This window comes from Rattus norvegicus, chromosome 6 (genome assembly GCF_036323735.1).
Source record: "Rattus norvegicus strain BN/NHsdMcwi chromosome 6, GRCr8, whole genome shotgun sequence".
Lineage (NCBI taxonomy): Eukaryota > Metazoa > Chordata > Mammalia > Rodentia > Muridae > Rattus > Rattus norvegicus.
Window position 1 is genome coordinate 100,997,376 of NC_086024.1, and position 16,367 is coordinate 101,013,742.

General features: G+C 48.9%; 1 protein-coding gene across 13 annotated transcripts in view; it reads left to right on the top strand.

Annotated features, from left to right (window-relative positions):
* Positions 1-1,589: 1,589 nt before the first annotated feature.
* Positions 1,590-16,367, top strand: part of Plekhg3 (pleckstrin homology and RhoGEF domain containing G3) — a 43,156-nt gene continuing 28,378 nt past the window's right edge. For 3 of the 13 annotated variants that reach the window (XM_017594465.3, XM_017594464.3, XM_017594471.3), the window contains exon 1: positions 2,283-14,595. In XM_017594465.3, the coding sequence (XP_017449954.1) occupies positions 14,572-14,595 (24 nt within the window). In that variant the 5' untranslated portion in view covers positions 2,283-14,571. Of the gene's footprint in view, positions 2,206-2,281; positions 14,596-16,367 lie in introns of those variants that run through there. The other 10 variants (XM_063262762.1, XM_063262765.1, XM_063262763.1 and 7 more) reach the window with 8 other exon arrangements.

Consider the following 16,367-nt stretch of genomic DNA (forward strand, 5'->3'; position numbering starts at 1 on the left):
AAAGCTGGCTGGCTAAGTGTAGTTTTCCCTGTGAGTAGACTCCCAGGGCTACCACCCACCAGCTGTATGACCAAACCTCAGTTTCTCCTTCTGTAACCACAACTGTTCTTGTAAAACTCTCAAAGGCTGACACAGTAAACACTCCAGTGTCGCCCCCTCAGACTACACCTTGAGGTGATGGATCTTGGCCAGACTGCTCCATCCCCAGATCCTCAGTATTCTTCCTACAAAGTGGAGTTAAGTGTATTCCTGCCTAAGTGGTTATAACGTGCCATGCACTTGGTAGCCATTCCCTAAACTATCATCCACATCTTCTTCTTCTTTTTTTTTTTTTTTTTTTTTTCTCTTTCCTGGCTAAGGAGTGAGGTGTGCATTCAAAAGTTTAAGTCTCGGGGTGGGGCTTCGGGGGGGATATCTTTGGAAGTTGAGAGTTTAAGATCAGTAGGAAAGAACTGTTAAGATTTAACAGATTAAAGAAGAAACCAGAAACCCAGAAAGTAAAGGTGGGAAGGAGTGGGACTTATCTCCTGCTCATCCCACCCAGTAGTTTTATCTCTCCCGTCTCTTCCCGGTAATCTCAGTTCTCACCGGTGCTGTCCTCCGGCCTGCCGCTCTTCAGGCCTTACCTGCGGACTAAGTTATGTGGGCCTTATTTTTTGGCCCTCCAGGAGAGACGTCTCCCGCAGTCAGGAGCAAGGACTGCTTTAATCTTTACCCTTCCCAGGGATCCCGTTTCAAAGTCACCTGAAAGCCATTTCCTCTCCGCTCTGCCCCGCCCCTCCCGTAAATCACTAGGTGCTTGTTTTTCCTCGGAGCAGCTTTTTTTTTTTTTTTTTTTTTAAAGGGTACTGGTGGAGGAGGGGATTTTATAAGCCATTTAGGATTTTTACTACTTCTTCTGACAACATCTACCACTACTTCCCCTCAGATCTTTACCAACGAAAGATTTAGGCTTAGTGAGGTGTAGTAGCGCGCACACCTATAATTCCAGCATTCCGGAGGATCACCCAGAGTTCTGGGCTAACTTGGGCTACAAAGTGTGGGCCTGTCTCAAATCAAAAAAATAAAAACAATGATTAGGACGAGGTGGTGCACATCAGTAATCCCAACATTCGGGAGATAGAGGCTGAAGAATCATTACGCTCAAGATCACAGCGCCCTCCCCCGACCCCCGCCAGTCTCAGCTAATTGAAATCCTGCTTCCAAGAAAAAAAAAAAAAAAGCCAAACCAAATCTTAATTTGTCTGTAGTCTAAGTTCTTGTGATACACCACTTCCCTCCCACCCCCCAATTTTCTCATCTCCTAATTTCCCAGTGCATGCCTTTTGTTGATAGCCAAAATGGGGTCCACAGCCTTTCAGGTTCCTCAATCTGTTTTTCTCACCAACAGTCCCGCTGAGCGCCCCACCCCGCCCCAAGTTATGCGCTTATCTCTTTCTCGTTAGAAGGTAAGATTTTACAACTGTAAAGAGCCACCGAGCCCTAGTTTCGGTGAGGAATTCGAGACGTGCCTTTCTGACTCAGCGGTCGTGGTGACCTGTTCCAGCAGGACTAGGACGTCCTTGCTATCTAGACCAGTGCTTCTCCCGGGAAGTCTAGGGGTCTGGGCTCGGAGTCCTCTCTAGTCGGAAGGAACCCAGTCTAGAGGTTTTGACTGCCCTCTCGGCGTGAGATCAGGGCGGTGACACTAGAGTAACCATCCACGTGCGTCTTGGGATCCTAGAGTTCCAGGTGGCAAGGGACCCACACGCCGGGCCACGCGGGTTAATCATTAGCCACGGCGGCTGCTGCCTACAACCCGAGACCCAGCCTGCTCGCTCCGCCGCGAAGGTTCCCCGGTCCCCCCAGAGCCGCCAATTGCTGGATCTCAGCCGCGAGCGCAGTCTCCACCCACTGGAAACATTCCTGGTCCGCCCCTCCCTGGCTTGCTCCCTCCTTCCCTCCTCCCGCCGCAGCCTGGACCTGGTTCGGCCGCAACTTCCTGCCGTGTGCTGGGGAACCGTGCGCATTCCGGGGGTCCCCCGGAGTTTGGGTGCTCGCAGCGGGCGGAGGCTGGGACCCCGGGGCGGCCAGCCGTGGGCGGGAGCAGCCGGCGGCTACTGCGGCTTCCGAGAGCGACTTTCAAATTCCAACCCGCTTCGCCGCGCCACCTGGGCAGCCCCGCGCGCCTGGCGCGTCGCGAGCCGGCGGGGCGGCCACGGCTTGGTGAGTGTCTCCTCTCCCTTTGCCCGTGCTCGTTTGGCTGAGTGGCGGCGCTCTGCGGGGACCCCAGGCTAGCCCTCTGTGGGATGAGGAACTGGCCCTGGGCTGCTTCGGACGCACTCAGAGGAGGTTGGAGCGCGCGGGAAGGTCGTAAGGGGAGTCATTTTTTATCCCCACCCCGGAAACCAAAGCAGCATAAGCTTTACAGAGTTTGAAATCCGGGCAGCTCTCGACGTTCCCGCCACCTCTTGTGTTTACTGACGCCCGTGAGCTCGTGCTTGCCTGAGTCTGTGGTCCCTTCTAGAAGGACTCGCCTCTGGTCCCGCCAGCCCTGGAGTGCGCAGGCACTCAGCCTGTTCCGGGTTGATGCCACACCGTGCTTCTGGGAATCTCAGCTGCCTGTCCAGGCGGATTAGAGTGGGTGTCAGAAGCCGAGTGTACAGAAGCTGCAAACTTAGAACCCCTTCATGCTGCTCCTAACAGCCTCCCCTCCCCTCCATCTGGTTTGGCCATTTGCACCCCTCTCTCAGTTCTTCGATTTGGGAAGCCAAAAGGCTTGCAAGCTTCACTTGTTCAAGATGCTCCTTCGTGGCAACGTTTTATTCTGGAGCTACTTTTGAAAACAAAGGGGAGGAAAAAAAAAAAAAAACAGAGCAAGCGGCGTGGTGGTTGGAGGGTGGAGAAAAGCGGCTTTGAGAGGTGGTGCTAAAAGTTGTGTTAGAGTATCACCTAGAGTCACTAAACTCTTGGTAGATTAAGGGCTGTTAAGGTCGCTGATCCCCCACTCTCACCCCCAACCCCCCAGCAACCGATCACCACCGGAGCACTTTACAGAGAACCCTAGTCTTGGGGTTCCAAAGCTGTGCCTGGTCAAGAATGCATTCCAGTCACAATTAACCTTCAGAAATAATTAGTGTGGAGTATAATGGCAGCCTGAGAGGCAGTCCAGTGCTGTGCCTGGCCTTCCCAAGAGTTCCTTTCCAGTCTCTCTGCTAAACTGGAATCTCGTGCCTAACTGTGGTGCTACTGCTATTCCTTTACAGCTCACTGCATGGCTCACAGACCCCGTCTCTCATTTGTAGACATACTCCTAACAAGGCCTGCTTGCTTCTGCTGGCCCCCTTTCTGGACTTTTCCCACATAGTGTTGGGAATCAGGAATGAAACAGGGCCTCCTTTCACCCCTCCACTTAGTCTGGGCTGATAAGGGTGGTCAGTGTTTTAGAGCGGCCTTGGGGCGTTTCTGTTGACTTTTATCAGAGGTAGCCTGGCTAGGAGAGTTGGGAAGACCACTGGACAGGATTTTTTTTTTTTTTTTTGCTAGAGGTTTAATGCTGGCCCTATTGCGCCACATCAAAGATTGACTGGGTCTGAGGTTTTTTTTTTTTCCTACAGGATTGTCCTGAACCCAGATCTTGCCCTCTTCCCAACTCACTTACCATTTCTGACCCCGGTTCTATACAGAGTACTTGTTTTTCTTTATAGGGGTTGTGGTAACAACAACAAAAAGTGCCTGTTTGAGTTTTCCATAAACTCCTATCCAAAAAAAAAAAAAAAAAAAAAAAAAAGAGCTGTGTGTTGTGTAGTGGTTGCAAGGGGCCCTTAAGTGTTTGCTGGATATGCCCCATGTGCGACACAGGACATGGTGGACACCAGGAGCTAATTGTAGCAGTTTACTCTCTGGCTTGTAATATCTTAGTCCCAGAGTAAACATTGGCTTTACCAAACCCACTGCTATCTCAGGGTCACCGTGTTTACACTAGAACAGGCCAAAGGTCATGGCCTGAGAGATGACCAGACCTGAAGGGGGAATGGGGGAAGGTGTGGGTCCCAGATGTAAGGCCTGCCACTCCCACCCACTCACAACCCTGTACAGGCTCTGGTCCTGAGACTGAGAGGTTGCCACAGGCCGCCACGGGCCCTGAAGGGTTAACTGTGAAGCTGCTCTCTGTTGTGTTGTGGGTGGAGAGGACTGTGGTGATGGGAGGTGTTGTCTTTGCAGCTGCACGGAGGGCTGACTTCAGTCCAGCCATCCCAGGCTGTTCTCTGGCCCTGGCTACTGTCCTGTCCTGCTTCTCTGGCCAGCTGCGTGTCCACAGGCCTTTGTTCGAGTGCTGTAGCCCTCCCTACTCATTACCCTCCCTCCCCAGTTTCTAGAGTCAGGACATGGTTTGGCATTACTACAGTAGGAAGCTCTTCTGGAGTCCTGGGTCCGACAGACCTGGAGGCTTATCCTGGGGCCTCCAATGCTCCCCAGTACACACTGGGTCTCTTTTCTCATCTTTCCCTCCTTCCTATATCCACGCATCTTAGATCTATTATTCATCCATTTTTATTTAGCATCTTCTATCTATGGTTACTGGGCATCGGGGGTGGGGTAGGGGCCTGGAAGTGACTGAAATGAGGTTTTTAGCAATTGTTGACCTGGTGGAGCAGAATTCTACTTGAGGGGAAATGAGCAGAAAACGAAATGGATCATGGAAAGGGCGTTTAAAGTTACAGGAAGGTATGCCAGGGAAGGTCAATGTGAATTGCTGAGGAAGGGAGGAGGTGACAGCTGTCCTCTAAGGAAGGGACTTTGGAGTTGACCATGAGCTCCGGATGGCTATCCCTTGAAACCCAGGTCAGCATCCCAATGTGACATTTAGGATCAGGGTTTGGAGTAGCACAGACCCAGGTTTAAATCTCCAACCTGACAACTTCCCAGCCCTGCAGCCCTGTGTTGACTAAACTCCTTTAGGTCTGTTTCTCACCTGTACAGTGGAGTTCGTCATCCAGCCGCCCGCATGCCGCATTGTGAGAGTGAACAGAGAGATAACGCATCTGCAGTGCTTAGCAAGCCCTACAGAGCACAGTATTTATTTCTCCCACCAAATTCTACAGAGGCAGCAGCAATGTTTCCAGCCAGTGCTAGCTGGGACTCTGGATGAGAAGCATTTGAAGTATTGTGAAGGAGCAGGGAAATCAAAAGGAGGGCCACTGGAAGGCTTCTGGTCGAGGAGTGAGGGAACCTCTCTAAGCTACCCTGGAGTGCAGTTGGCTGGGGATGCATGTGCCGGTCACTGTCCCTCAGATAGGAAGGGTAGCCTAGGGCAGCTCTGGCCTGCCTGGCTTTGGAATTCCCCCTGCTTCCAGTCAGTTGGTGAATCACACCTTGGTGTCGTCCACTGTCTTCACCTTCATCCTCCATGTGGCTTTGTTTTACTAGGTGGGGATGGGGATGGGGAACATATTGAGAATAAGGGCTAAGGGCATGAGGGGAGAGGGGTACAGGGCCAGCAGGCTGTTCAGGAAGAGTCTAATAGAGGTTCCGAGGAACCCTGCAAAGACTTTTGATAACATCTCATTCACCAGGGACCAGAATGAGTTAAAAATGTGGGTCAGCTTGTGGGAGTCCTTTTCCCAAGGGGGCTCCTGAGGATCAAACTTAGGCCATCAGGCTTGGTGGTGACCACTGAGCCATTTGGTTGGTGCAGAAATTTGTAGAGTCTTGCTGTGTTGTCCAGGCCGGCTTCTCTTTCCTGAGCTTTAAAAAAATCTCTACTCAGAATTGCAACTGGCTGGATTATGGACATTTATAGGCACTCTGAGAGTTCAGGGTCAGGAATACTCAAATCCAAGCGGTCTCCGCCCAACTGTGTGATGGGCCTGTCCCCTCCCATCTCTGCTGGAATGGTCAGCCTCCTCCAGAGCAGTTTAATCTAAAATGCTGTTGTCAAAGTTTGTGGTCAGTGGTTTCCTGGGGGCCCTCCTGCTCAGGAAGTGAAAGACGCACAGTGGAGGGCCAGGCCTAGGGAAGTGGTCATCAGCCAGGCCACGCCCGCAAGGCCGCTGCAGGCGCATGCGCATACAGGCAGGGTAGCCGGATCTACCCTGTGATGAAGGAACTTTTGAAGACTGTCAGTTGGTATATAGCCAGATAGAATCAGGCCTCAGAGGAAATTAGGAAGAGGGTCCTGTGTAGCCTTGAACACGTTTGTGACGTTGGTATCCTAAAGGAAGAAAACTGGGCCCTTGGTCAGCAAGAAGCTGGTCTAGAATTGCTAGCTGCTCTTCTGGTGTCAGCCATCTAGGGACCAGGATATCTTGTTAACTGGATCTGAGATTCGCTGGTTTCTCTTCCCTCCTTTGAAATAGGGTTTGGTTGGACAAAGAGCTCTGTTTTTTTTTTTTTTTTTTTCTTTTTTTGTTTTGTTTTTTTCCCCCAGACCATTTTCACCTTACACTTGCAGTGTGATCTACTTGTTTTTGCTTCCAAGCGCTGAGATTTGTGCCGCCATGTTTGACTCTGTTGGCTTCATTTCATTTAGAAGCTCTCTGAGGGTGGGAATGGGGCTTTGCTCATTCTTGTTCTCATGCAGAGCTGGGAATGGTACAAAGTGTGATCTACAGGGCATGGCGGGCTGGTGCAGAGGCTGCACTCGGGAGGAGTCCCAGTGTGGTGGGCTTACCCGCCCTGGAACTGGGAAGAATGCATGGGTGGAGTCTACACTTGGTGGGCTGTTGCCGCCTGAGAAAACTAAAGGATAGCAGTATCTCGATGGTGCTTTTGGCTGTCATTCAGAGAGGATGCTTGTATTTAGTGTCAAGGTTTAGGACGACTCCTACTCCATGTGCTGAACAGCTTCAAGAGTTGAACATAGAGACTGGACAAGGTTCTAGAAGGTGCCAGCTATATGTAGCCCTGTTAAAGACATAGTGAGGGTCCTAGGAATTTCTCTAATTGTTACTAGAGTCTGAGTTGAGACGGGAATCTAAGAAGATTCTTTTAAAAGTCGTTTTCTCTTGTGTATTTTGTGTGTGTGTGTGTGCTGTACACATGTATGTATGCATATACATGCACATGTGTATGTGTGTGTTTTCAAAGAGCAACTTACTACTACCATGTAGGACCCAGGAGTTGAACTGAAGTCATCAGGTGTGGTGACAGGTACCTTTACCCACTGATGCAACTCTCTCTCTCTCTCTCTGTGTGTGTGTGTGTGTGTGTGTGTGTGTGTGTGCGTGCGTGCGTGCGTGCGTGTGTGTGTGTGTGTGTGTGTGTGTGTGTGTGTATTTTGCTTTTGAACCCAGTGGTATCTTTGCAGTTGAAGTGGGCTCCAGAATCTCTTTAAAATTCACATATTTTAAAATTGATTTTCTTGTTTTTAGCCCAGGCTAACATGAGACCTCTACATATGACTGAGGATAACTTTGAGCCTCAGGCCCTTCTCTGTTTCCAGAGTGTTGATTGTAGGCACTCACCGTGAGACTGGTATATGCAGTGCTGGGGATAGAAACCCTTGGCTTCATGTATGCTAGGCAAGCACTCTACTGGCTGAGCTCCAACTCTGGCTCTCCTAGCTTTGTTGTTGATTTTTGAGAGGGAATGTTTCTATGTAGCCACGCTGGTTTATTTTGTTTTGTTTTTAAAGGCTAAACCTGGCTCAGTAGTTAAGAGCACTGACTGCTCTTCCAGAGGACCCAGGTTTAATTCCCAGCCCTCACATGGCAGTTTACAACTGCCTGTAACTCTTGTTCTAGGGGATCTGACACACTTATAGCAACGTACATAAAGCATACAATTAAATAAATTTAAAAAAAAAAAGGAGCTGGAGAGGTGGCTCAGTGGTTAAGAGCACTGGCTGTTCTTCCAGAGGACCAGGGTTTGACTTGATGAATCACAACTGTACATAATTTCAGTTCTATGGGATCTGACACCTTCTTCAGCCTCCACAGGCACTGCACACACGTGATGCACAGGTGTACATGCAGGCAGAACGCCATACACACAGGACAAAAATAAATAAATCTGCTTTTAAAAGCTCATAACTTGGGCTGGAGAGGTGGCTCAATGGTTAAGAACGCTGACTGTTCTTCCAGAGGTCCTGAGTTTAATTCCCAGCAACCACATGGTGGCTCACAACCATCCGTAATGAGATCTGATGCCCTCTTCTGGTGTGTCTGAAGACAGCTACAGGGTACTTACATACATAAAATAAAATAAATAAAAGCTCATAGCTTTTACTGTAAGGCTTTAGAGACAATCTCTCTTTCTCTCTCTCTCTCTCTCTCTCTCTCTCTCTCTTTCTCTCTCTCTCTCTCTCTCTCTCTCTCTGTGTGCGTGTGTGTGTAACACAGACTTGAGCAACAGGTGACAAATCTTTTTTGTAGGGAAAGAGGAACAGGTGTCCTTGCAAACCCTATGTAGGTCATTGCTATAGCCCCAGTACCTGTTGTATGGTAGGATTACAATAATTATAAATAAGGGTCTTACTACCTTATTTGTAGTAATAAACTTTAGGAGTGGAGTTTTCTTGTTCCTTTTTGTTTTTGTTTCTCTGGTCTCCAGTCTGGCCTTGAACTCACAATCTTCTGGACATAGCCACCAAGTGCTGGGATTACAGATGTGAGCCACCAAGCCTGATTTACAAATGATCTATTCTTGTCATCAAAGTAAAAGACCAGGATATAAGATTCCACTTTGTATCTGCACCGGTGAGGCAGTGATGCAGGCAGCGATGCAGGCAGCCTGGTATTTTTGCAGCTTGCAAAGTGTAAGGGAACCTGGAGTCTCTGATATCCATAATCCCAGGCTGGCTGCAGAGTCTATCACCATGCAAATGGGGCCAAAAGAGGACATTAGGGTGTGCTTATAGATTTGAATATATGTCCCATAATATCCTATAACACCACTCCCAGCTGTTGGCAGCCTCCCTAACAATATTACTCATCTGCACATCACCATGAAGGATGATGGGTTGAAATGCCTATGAAATATCCACAGCCCCCTCCCCCCATCCTGTTTAACATCTCTGCATAACCTGTGTCTTACGGCCGAGCTCATTGTAGATGGGTAGCGGTAAGTGAGAAAGCCTGGACAGAAAGGGAGAACGATCTGTGGAGCGGTAAGTTGGCAGTGAAAACAGGCTGAAACAGAAACACCGGAAAAGCCAGTCCTAGCGGAAGGACCCGGGGTCATTTGTTTGCAGGGAATGGCTTGACACACCTTCCTTCCACCTGGGTCGTGGATGATGGGTGCCTGGCCAGCAGCCGTGGCCCTGACTCATGAAGAGTAGGCTAAATTACTCTCTTAGCTGGGTTGAGGGAAGCAAGGAAGTGTAAAACATAATTTTAAAGATTCCCAGTCAGATTGGCTGGAATCATGAGAGATGTTGATTGTGGCCTAGTGAGCTCACAGATCTCCTCAAGTCCTTTCAAGGTCTGGTAAGTTGCCCAGTGTCTCTGTGCTGACACTTAGCAAAGATAACATTTGAACTTCCCTTACCCTTTAAAAAAAATCTTTTCTTTTCTTTCTTTTTTTTTGGGTGGGACTGGAAATGAGCCCAGGGTCTTCTGCATGCTGTGAAAGCTCCCCACCTCAGCCATACCCTTACTCAGGATTTGAACTTCCTAATGACTCCAGAGCTTGTGTTCTCAGCCCTCCCTCTCCCAGAGTGTTTGGCACTGCAAGTGTGGATTGTTCTCTGTGGTGTCCTGGTGGGGCTTGGGTCTCAGTCGGCTCCTCACTTAATTCAGTTCTATGAAAACTGATTGCCAGGTACCCCAGGGGGTGCTTACCTCTCTGAACAAGAGTGCTTCTTAATGCATCTTTTTCCCCAGCTGGCAGTTTTTAGAGGCCAGAAAATGACAGGGAGGAACTGACATCTCAACACCCCACAGGAATTCGCCTCTTTGTTCAGCTTCTGGGCTCTGCGGAGGATGCTGAACTGTGTGGTCTCGGTGTCTAGTGATCCAGAATGCTGTTTTCAGGCCTGTTTCTCTCTCCTGTTTCTGATGGAAGGAAAATGTTCTGATTTTTTTTTTCCCCTCTGTTATATTTCCATTTTAAACTTACCTGGAATGTGCTTTCTGGTTGCTGGGTTTTGGCCCTGGCAGTCCACGAAAGAGCTTTAACATATGTACTGATGCTCGAGCCTCACTCTGGGTCACAGTCATGGTCACAGAATGCTTCAGGAGCCCTGTATGTAAACCCACGCCTGAACATGTAAAATGGAGAGGATTTAATTTTTCTTCCAGAACACTGGCCAGTTTCCCCCACTGCTTATTGAGTGGTCTCTGCTTCCCCGCTGGCTTGTCTTTAATGTTTTTCTTTCCTTATTATCTTGTTTTATTGAGAAAGATTTCAAATATAAATTACAAGCCACTCATGCATGGTGTATCGTTCATTGGTTTATCAATATTTACAGTTGCAGAGTTGTGTAACCCCTGCTATCTTTTTTTTTATTAACCCCCCCCCCAGAAAAGCCAGTTCCCATTAGCGGTCAGTTCTCATTTCCCCAGCTCCCAGCTCCAGGTAGCCACTGAAGTACTTCCTGTTTCCCTAGGGCACCTATTGTGGACATGTGCAAATGGATTTATGTACGCTGTTTCTGATTGGCCTCCTTTCTGCCCACGACCTCTGGTTTCCAGTTCATCAGGGTCTCCTAAGATGTTCCCTGTTGTAGAAAGCAATTCATTTTTTATTGCGGGCTAATTCGGCACCATGCACATATATTACGTTTTGCTCACTTGTCCACCAGCTGATGGACATTTCTGTTTGAGCTGTTTAGTATTGTGAGTAACGCTGTCGGATGGGGCCATAGTTCAGTGGTAAAATGCTTGTTTAGATGCACTGGGCTTGAGCCCCCAGCATTTGCCAATAAGTAAATACATTTAAAAAGTGAATATTGCCGCTGTGAATGTTAGATTATATAATGTATAAACATCTTGTGTGGACATATGTGAATGATTTACTTAAGAATAGGATGGTTGGATCATGTGGTAATCCTGTGTTTAATTTTTTTTTTAAAGATTTACTTATGTTTTTATTTATTTATATGTATGTGGGTACACTGCTGCTGTCTTCAGACACACCAGAAGAGGGCATCGGAGCCCAACACAGATGGTTGTGAGCCACCATGTGGTTGCTGGGATTTGAACTCAGGACCTCTGGAAGAGCGGTTGGTGCTCTAACCACTGAGCCGTCCCTCCAGCCCCTGTGTTTAATTAAAAAAAGAGTCTTTGTGTATAAATGTGTGTGTGTGTGTATCTCTGTGTGTCTGTATATGTATATGTGTGTGTGCATGCATGTTCATGTGTGTGAGTGTGTGGAGGTCAGAGAACAACCTTGGATGTGGGTCCCTGTCTTTGTCCTTGCTTGGGAAAGGGTCCCGTAGTCACTGCTGTGCACGATGAGCTAGCTGGCTGGCCTGTAAGTTCCTAGAGATTCACTGACTCTAAAGGTGGTTTTATTTCTGTGCTCTCAGTTCTGTACTCTCGAGAGGCTGTGTGTTCTTATGGGAGTGCAGAGGACTGCACTGTTGCAGTCCTGACGCTGCTGCTTTCGAGGCGGGCAGGGACAGGGAGAGCTAAATCTACACACACAGGAGTTGCCAGACAGGAGGATTGCCATTTTAAACAGTGCTAAATGCTCAATATGGATAGACTCGGAATGACTATCTGTTCATTTGACGATCCTTCATTTCTTTCAACAGTATCTTAGTTTCTATTAGTATAGCAGTCTTGTGCTTTTTTTTTTCTTTTTCTTTTTTGTATTTTTATTATTTATTTTTGAGACAGGATCTCTCCACATAGCTCTGGCTGCCCTAGAACTTACTATGTGGATCAAGATGGCATTGAACTCAGGGATTTTTCAAAGGTGTGCACCCATACCTAGCCTTTCTTGCTTGCCTTAAAAAAAACCAAAAAAAAAAAAAAAAACCAAAAAAAAACCAAACCAACGCCCCCCCCAAAAAAACCCATTTATTTATGGAACTGGAAAGTTGGCTTAGGGGTTAAGAGCCCGGCTGCTCTTCCAGAGGTCCTGAGGTAAATCCCCACACTTACATGACAGCTCACACTAGTCCTGTGGGATCCTATGTCCTCTTCTAGTGTGCATACATGTAGATACAGCACCATACACATAAAGCACATACATTAATAAATCTAGAGAGAACTATTTATTAATTTATTTATTATTCGGTGTGCCTAAGACCAGAGGACGATCTGCAGTTTACTCCTTCCACTGTAGGGTGCAGGGTACTGAACATAAATGCTCTGGGGCGTACAGCGGCAAGTGATTTACCTGCTGAGCCGTCTCAGGTCTCTCTCTGGGTTGTCTTCTTAATTATTTTCAGATTTTTCATCATCATCATCATCACCACCACCACCACCACCATCATCATCATCATTACTATTATTGTATAGGAACAGATCTCATTATTTTTTAAGGATTTTGTGTGTGTGTGTGTGTGTGTGTGTGTGTGTGTGTGTGTGTGTGTGTGTGTTGGGGTATGCTCATGCTGTGGCCTGCATGTGGAGGTCAGAACATTACCTCTGGGAGTTGGTTCTTCTGGAACTATGTGGGTCCCAGAGATAAGCTCAGGTCAACAGGTTTGGCAGAAAAATGCATGCGTCATCTCGCTGGCCTCTTGCAATTTTTTGCTTTGAGCTTTTTCTCTTCATGGGGTGCTTCAAAGCAAGACATTTTGTAAATCTGTGCTTCCTTGCGATGCGTAGGTCTGGGCTTGCCGTGGATGGAGGTGGATGTGGAGGAGGAGGTGGGGTAGAGAAGGTTGGAAGGCTTTGGCTGTTGGCCTGCGTTTTACAGTGTATGTCTCACCTCCTGGGCATCTCAACCCTGCCCTCTTCTACCTAACAAAGATTCCATCCCCCTTGCACACCATTTTTCCTCTTTTTTTCTTCTTCTGCATGGCATCTAGCACTATCCTGAAATATACTGTTTATTTACTGGTGTGGCCGTCTTCCCTGCTGTCACCTAAGTTCAGTGAGAAGCAGCAATCTCATTCATGCTGGTTGTTATGTCCCCAGCACCTAGCTTATGATCAAACTTGAGTGATCCTCTGCCTTTCCTGGGTGGTGTGCATTGGGGGGATGGGGACATGGACTGGTTCCTAGGCCTCACACATACCTGGTAAGCATTCACCACCGGGAAGTTATTTCAGCTTTGGTTCTGTAGTACCAGCTACGGCCAGGCAGTGGGCAGGTGAGCTGTACCCCTGTTCCCCGATTCCCAAGCCTACATCAGTGCCTCTGCCAGGAGGACACCTCTTTCCTCAACACAGTCACCCACAAAGTACCATCTGTGTCCACATCACCTACACACTTATTTACTGCAGCCTTCTTCTGGCAAGTCCTCACACAGCTGCCAGCACAATTAGCAAGACCTGGAGAACACTAAGGGCAAACCTCTGGAAACCCCAGACTTGCCGTCTGAGGTTGTAAGCGGGGTATATTGTCCGGACACTCACAGAAGCAGTTCGGAATTCTTCTGCCTCACCGAGTGCTGTGTGCCCTACAACCTCTGGAGTGTGTGGGCAGAAGACCACCACTGTGAGTTTGCCCCCGGGTGTCTTCTGCTGGTCTCACAAGCGATTTCTTTCTGGAAGCATCAATGGGTGAGTTATGGGTTCCCAGATGACTCTGTTTGGGCCTCTTTCTGAGGTTATCACCCTGTGTGGGAACTTTTTCCCAGGAAAAATGTTAACTTTTAAAAAGGAGGTATCCCATGAGGGAGTGTGGATTCCTCTCAGGCTCCATCGAGTCTCCTGGGTCCTGTGTGTGAGGAGGGGGAGGTGTGTGTTGCTTGTGAATGAATTGCTCAGGGATCCTGGATTCCAGCAAACCCTGTCTTCCCACTTCCCTAGCTGCGTGGCCTTGAGTGGGGGAGTATTGAGAAACTACATAGCGAATGTGTCAGATGTGTCAGAGCTGTGGCTGGTACATTACACCCTCGTAAAAGGTTGCCTGAGATTTTAGTTTGCTCTCTGGGAACAGCTTGTGCCTCAGTTTTCCTGACCAGAAAAGCAGGGGTAATTTTGCTGTCCACCTGTCCCACCCTCTGACTTGCAGCCTTGAGGACGGAAGGGTTAAAAGCCTCAGGCTTAGAGGGCCCGAGTGGGGGAAGGTGTCCCATAAATGGAGTATTGTTGTGCTGTTGACTGATCTGGCTTTGTTTGAGTCTTCAGGGTTTGACCTCCTGCACTTCGGACCCCAAGTGCTTAATCTCTGGAGATATTTGTGGTCCTCAGCTGCAAGGTGCTTACCTCCTGGGGCTGTGGCCTGGGTCCTCATCCCTTCTGGGGCGTGCTACGTTGTGCTGGGAAGCTACATTTTCATGGTTAGGCCCCCCAGCAATCAGGAATGAGAGAAATGCAGCAAGTATGACCCACACGCGGAACTGGTTCTGAATAGGACGTTTATTGAAGAGGTTTCAGCAGGAGGCAGCGGGCGCTTTAATTCCCGAGGTTGTTGGTGGCAGTTGTTGCTTGCCCAGCCAGAGCTTGTTAACCGCTGGGCTGCCAAACGCCGGAGAGAATGCAGCTCCCCAGCCCCTGGCCACCTTCCCAGGGCTGCTCTCTGTGCTGGGATGGGAGCCCTTTTGAGGAAAGCGGTAGGTAGCCTCGGGGGCCTGGCCAAGGGTGTCTTGAGTTGGGTGCAGGTGGGACTCCGTGAATTGTGGGACTCCAAACCTTGCCTGGTAACCTCTGGGGAGCGTAAGCAGCCACAGGCTTGTGACACAAAGCTTCAGAGTCTCCCCTGGAGGTTCAGAAATGGAGGGCCACACCTGGTTCAGTGTAGAAAAGTGACTTCTATTTACCTAGCCTGCCTGCTCCCAGTAGGTTTGGCCATGTGACTGGCAGACAGTCCTGTGGCTTTTGAAGCACTTTGCTTGGGGACTTCAGAGGTCTTCCTGCAACATTTACTGATGGGTGTGGCTAGGGAGGGTCCTGGGTGATCACTTCGTCCCCATACCCACATACACACATGCGTGATGGGAAAACACAATCTATCACTTCTTCCCAAAGTGTCCTTGTCCCAGAATCCACAGTGGGTGATGATGGTGCTTGTATTATATGAAATCAAGTGGCACCGTTAGTAGGGGAGGTGAAAAGTGGGTCCTGGATACCCTAATGGGTGCCAGGCCAGGTGGAGCCAGCACCTACCATTTGTGTAGGGCAGCAGGTGCAGATCCTTGTTTGGACTTCACTGGTTCTTTCTCTTGTGTATCAAGGCCTTCCTCTTCTTGGAGTAGACTGCCACCGGAACTGCCATGCCCTGTAGCCTCAGGGGTTTGGTAACAGGTGAGGGAACTGTGGAAATTCTGGTCTTTGTGTGCTCTTAACTGAGGGAGTTTCCTCTCTGCTGGAAACTGGTTGGATGAGTTTCCTTAGGCCTGTCTGGCTGAGGCCTCTTAGCTGGGGTGTGTGGGACTGGGGTGGGGGTGGGAGTGGGGGGAGGGTGAGGGTGGGGGTGGTGGGAGCAGGTGCTGTGGGTGGAGTGGCTTTCAGAGCTGCGGCACTGCGGGGTGAGGTGCTGGATTTGAAGAGCTGGCTGTCTGTGAGGATCTACACATGTGTGCAAATCCCTAAGGTCTGTTTGGAAAAGCCACTCCCCTAACTTCTGGGCTAGGATCCTAAGGCCCTGGTGGAAGCCCAGGCAGAAGCAGGGCTGGGTTGCGAAGAGGCCACGGATGAGGAAGTTGGTTTAACTACGTCGGTCCAGGAGGGAGCGTCTCTTGTACGATTGTTACTGCCCCTGGAGGCTCATGCTTAGAATTAGGAAGGAGCCAAGACTAGGGGAGATTCCATGCTGCCAGCTCACCCCACTTCCTTACACGTGTGGGAAAGGAAGGTAAAATATGGTGGGCTTTGATGTTAAGATTCATGTGGGGTTGGGGATTTAGCTCAGTGGTAGAGCGCTTGCTAGGCAAGCGCAAGGCCCTGGGTTTGGTCCCCAGCTCCAAAAAAAAAAAAAAAAGAAAAAAAGAAAAAAAAAAAAAGAAAAAGATTCATGTGGACCCCTTTCCAGTCCAGATGAGAGCTATGGGCCCCTGCTCCTAAAGGAAGATTCCCCTCCAGCTAAGACTGGAACCTCAGTGGTCCCTGTTGGATAATAGCCTCAGGTTATGAGGAATTGCGTTTGGCTGTTTGGGTGATGATAGCTCTTAGAGTCCCTTTCCACCCTACCCCCTCACCCATAGAAAAAGGTCACATATAGCCCAGACTGGACACACACTCCCTATGTAGCTAAGGATAGCTTTGAAAGTCCGGTCTTTTGTTCCCGCCTCTGGTTTTATGTGGTACTCAGTATCAAACCCAGGCTTTTCTTCCAGGCAAGCATTTTAGCAGCTGGGCTACATCCCAGCCCTTCTTCCTGCTTTTC